Source organism: Octopus bimaculoides, chromosome 8 (genome assembly GCF_046866305.1).
Source record: "Octopus bimaculoides isolate indiv1 chromosome 8, ASM4686630v1, whole genome shotgun sequence".
In the NCBI taxonomy this organism is placed as follows: Eukaryota; Metazoa; Mollusca; class Cephalopoda; order Octopoda; family Octopodidae; genus Octopus; species Octopus bimaculoides.
In genome coordinates this window covers 88872023-88877022 of record NC_142935.1, presented here as the reverse complement: position 1 = coordinate 88877022, position 5000 = coordinate 88872023, and the positions used below count along the sequence as shown (strand labels likewise).

Sequence of the window (5000 nt, the reverse complement as noted above, 5' to 3'; positions counted from 1 at the left end):
CTGTCTCCTTTAATCTTACAACGACTCGCTTTCTCCATTTTAATCTTACAACGACTCGCTTCCTCCATTTTAATCTTACTACTTCTCCACAGACGCCAGCGCGAATATTTGTATCTACCTCTTTCTCTCACCCTCTCTTTCTCTCCCTAACTCCTGTTTGTTCTTCAACTATCTCTCTCCATTTCACAAAACACGCGCGCGCACACACACACGCTTACATGCACATGGTTACACGCACACACACGCGCTCACTCACATTCTCACACCGCTACCCACTCCTCGCTATACGCACGCGCACACTCTCTCATTCACTTCTTCCCTCCCTCTCTCTCTCTCCCATATTCCCTCCCCCTCTCTCTCTCTCTCCCATATTCCCTCCCCCTCTCTCTCACTCACTTGCTCACTCACTCAACATCTAACAACACTACTGGAACAAGGTATGAGTCGCTCTTAAGTGAAGGCACTGACTCTACAGGCACTCGAGTTGGAAGTCTTTTAACAGAAGACACACGAGTTTCGTGTGCGGAGAGCGCGCGCGCGCGTCTGTGAGTGTTTTGTGTGTACATATAGATGTATGTACAAAGATATGTATATATACACTCATATTAATATATATGTATATATATAGTTACCTGTCTATTTTATTATGCGTGCGGACAGAAGTATCGGTCATCAAAACTACACACGGTAGTCAAATATATAAATATACTCAGTGAATCGAATGTGAACCACAAACAATAACTAAAAAAAGAAAAAAAAAAAAGAAAAAGAAAACAGTCATATTACATATACACACACACGAAAACACACATACACGCACGCACACACATATACACACACATAAATATATATATATATATATATATATTTATATATATATATATATATTTATATACATACAAAAACCGCATACATAATCAATAAATTTACAGTCAAGTGCTTACATATACATACATACATACATACATACGTATACATAATTATACATTAATACGTGCATACAGACGCACAAACATACATACATATATAACCAAGCACATGCTCACATCAGTACAAATATAGATACATATACACAAACATATACATACATATATATATATATATGTATTTATATATATATACCTATATATATAAATATATATATTTACAATTCACCACAGTGTTGCCATGTACAAAAACATACAAAAATATACAGTCGTACGTTAATATGAATATAAACATAAAAGAACACGAACAAACATACATATAAGCTCGTATACAGACTCACACTGGCACATAAACACAAATAAACGATTACACACATAAACGCATACTAAACACTCACACACCCACACCCACCGTCACACACACACACACACATACACACTCAGACACACACACACACACACACACACATACACATACATTACACTTATTCAAAGTGAAATAACAACATAACATAATTAACTACTGCAACCACAACAAAAATAGGCTTCAGCGATCGTTGTTATTATTATTATTATTATTATTACTGGAGGCATCATCTGTTATCAACAACAGCAAACGCATCAACACCACCACTAACAACAACAACAACAACAACAACAACAACATCATTATTATCATCGTTATCAACTTCATCGTCATTATCATCGGTTCTATGAGAGAGGACGACCGGAGTGTAAATGACAATAGACAACCTATAGCGCTGTATGCCGGAAATGAGGTAGGCGAAACTTTTATATGCACGCACACACACACACACATGCACAAACAAACAAACACACACTCGCACACACATATCACACACTAACGTGCAAACATACATATATATACATTCATGCATTCACAAACTCTCAAACACATATAAAATCGCACTAACGCATACATTGCCAACGTACATATATGTACATGCATGCATAAATACATACAAAACATAATTACTATTATTATTTTATATATATTTATATACAGGCATTTACGCGCGCGCGCAGACACACACACACACAATATAAATTATATTTTCGAATATCTTCTGCAGCAATGCAGTATGATTGCACCCCACCATTTTTTTTTTTTTGTTGTTTTCTTTTTACTTATTCTTGTTCTTGTTTGCTCCAAGCAAAATATTTCTACTATTTCTTTGAAAACTATTTCTTGAAACATAATGCAGAAAAATCTTTTTTGTTTTCACTGAAAATTGTTCAATCTATTCAGTCAATCATTTTTCAGAGAAAATGTTTTATTGCTATTCCACACCTGAAGAATCATTTAAAATGAAATGTTGAAACTGAAAAAAAAAAAAAAAAATCTAATGTTTTCTTTTCTCTTAAGCACTAACGCACGTTTTAATACAATCAAAGAAGCGAAAACTATATATGTAGCTAGCAATTTTACTTAAGCACACATTCACTCAACTTTCAGCAACACCTCTCTTACCTTGCTCCGTTCTACACTTTGATTTTTACCTACTTTATTCTCTTATACAGCACTACACTATTTCACCCAGCACTATGATACACTCCACTTTGATATGGACTATTTCACTCAACTTTATGCTACACTCTCCACTTTGATCTACTCTACTCCACTCCACTCCACTCCGTTTCATTCTACTCAATCTCATTTCTTCAATAATATCTACATCACTCAACGCTACATAACTATTTCATTCAGCACATGCGTGTGTGTGAAAACAGTTATATACAATGCGTGTGTATGTGTATGTGTGTGTGTGTGTGTGTGTGTGTGCGTACGTGCACGCGAGCGTGTGTATTCACACACACATGTGTTGAATGAAGTATATATATATATATATCTGTGTGTGTGTGTGTGTGTTTAAATATATATATATATAATATACATACATACATATATATATATATATATATACATTCACACAGATGTGTATATACATGCATGTATATGTATATATTTGTGTGTGTACACACACACACACAAACATATGCATATAAATCAGCATATATATATATATATGTTCATATAATATATATATATATATATATATATATATATATATATATATATATATATATATATATATATATATTTATATATATATATATATATATATATACATGTATATATATACATATATATATATATATATACATATATATACATATATATGTGTGAGTGTATGTATATATGTATATAAATGTACATACACATACGCACCCACCCACACACATACATACATGTATATATATATATATATATGTATATATATATATATATATATATATATATATATATATATATATATATATATATATATATATATATATATATATATATATATATATATATATATATGTATATATATAATTATGTGTGTACGTGCGAGTGCGAATATATATATGAATAACTATGTGCTTGATGTGAACTGGATAAATCTGCATATGTGCATAAATAATATATTCATAAATACTTCAACACATATAAATATGTATTGATTTTTGTTTGTTCGTTTTATACATCCGATAAGGCTCCTTTGTGTATCTACAATTCATAGCAGATTTTTCACATTTCCAGTTATTCTGTGATTGTATTCTTCTCTGGGCTAGGTCGCTAGTCTACCAGAAACAGTGTCCACCTCCTGTACATGCTATGTATTAAAGATACTATATATATGTGTGTATGTAGCAATAATGTTATATACAGACCACTTAGCTATAAACTATATAGCAGTATTATATTGAAGGATAGTGAACTCAACTATAAATGCGTACCTTGTGGAGGTACAGATTACTTACCATATAAATAGGTAAATTAGTGAGGTACAGTTCACCTTGCTGTAAATAGTTATCCTGTTAAGGGACAGTCCACCTAACTGTATATACGTACCACGTTTGAGTACAGTCCATATCGCTGTAAATGGGTACAACACTGAGTTATTGTCCATCTAATTACAAAGGAGTACCACGTGAAAGTACAGTCCACCTGAGTGCAAATTAGGTACCTCATTGAGATACAGTTCACCTTGCTGTAAATAAATCAAGTTTGAGCTGTATATAGGTACCACAGTCCACCTAACTGTAAAAGGTACCATGTTAAGATAGAGTCTACCGGACTATATTTAACTATAGAGCGGCACATGCCATCCATCTTTTACTAAGTCTACCTAATACTATCGGTATATAGGTAACATGTGAAGTTACACAGTCACAGGTAGCTATACGTAAGTACTATAGTCTATCTAGCTGTAATCAGGTACCATGTGAGGCACAGTCTACCTAGATGTAAATAGGTACCATGTGAGGCACAATCTACCTAGTGTAAATAGGTACCATGTAGAAGTACATTCTATCTTAAAAAAACTTTAGAGCACCAGGTTAAACATCATGAGGTATTTAGTAATGATCATTAACATTCCAGTTCAAATCTTTGCTGGTGTGTGTATTTTTCACTGAAGGTTTACTAAAAAAGTGCCTGTCAGCTAATTGGGTCGACTAAAAAAAGATAAATAAATAACTACACTACTCTACATTATTGTATGGTCCCAGGAATGACGGTGTAGTTAACATGTTCGCTTCGCAAGCATATGATTTCGGGTTCATTCCTACTGCGAAGCATTTTGCGTAAGAGTCTTTTAATAAAGTCTTTGGCCGACCAATGAACTGTGAGTGAAATTAGAATACAGAAATTGTATGGAAGCCTACCGTGTGTGTGTGTGTGCGTGTGTGATTTTTGTATTTGACTCTCGCCTTTCGACAACCGGTGCTAATTCGTTTACGCCCCCATAATCTTGCGGTTCGACAAAAAGAAAGCAATAGAATAAGCAACAGACACACAATAATTACCGAGGTCGATTTAATCGACTAAACTTTTCAGGGCGGTGCTCCGGAATGGCCGCACTCCAATCATTGAAAATACTCAAAGACTAAAAGAATACTGAATTTTGGACGTGGTGGTGGTGGTGGTGTGGGGGGGAGTGTTTTGTTTCTTTTTCCCTTTACAAACGTGTGACCTTGTTCTTACAAGAGAAACCATTATTATTA

General features: G+C 33.7%; 1 protein-coding gene across 1 annotated transcript in view; it reads left to right on the top strand.

The window, feature by feature from the left end:
* Positions 1-5000, top strand: part of LOC106880044 (uncharacterized) — a 160656-nt gene that overhangs the window by 9053 nt on the left and 146603 nt on the right. The window contains exon 2 of the mRNA XM_089355935.1: positions 1471-1705. Within this exon, the coding sequence (XP_089212061.1) occupies positions 1471-1705 (235 nt within the window). The remainder of the gene's footprint in view (positions 1-1470; positions 1706-5000) is intronic.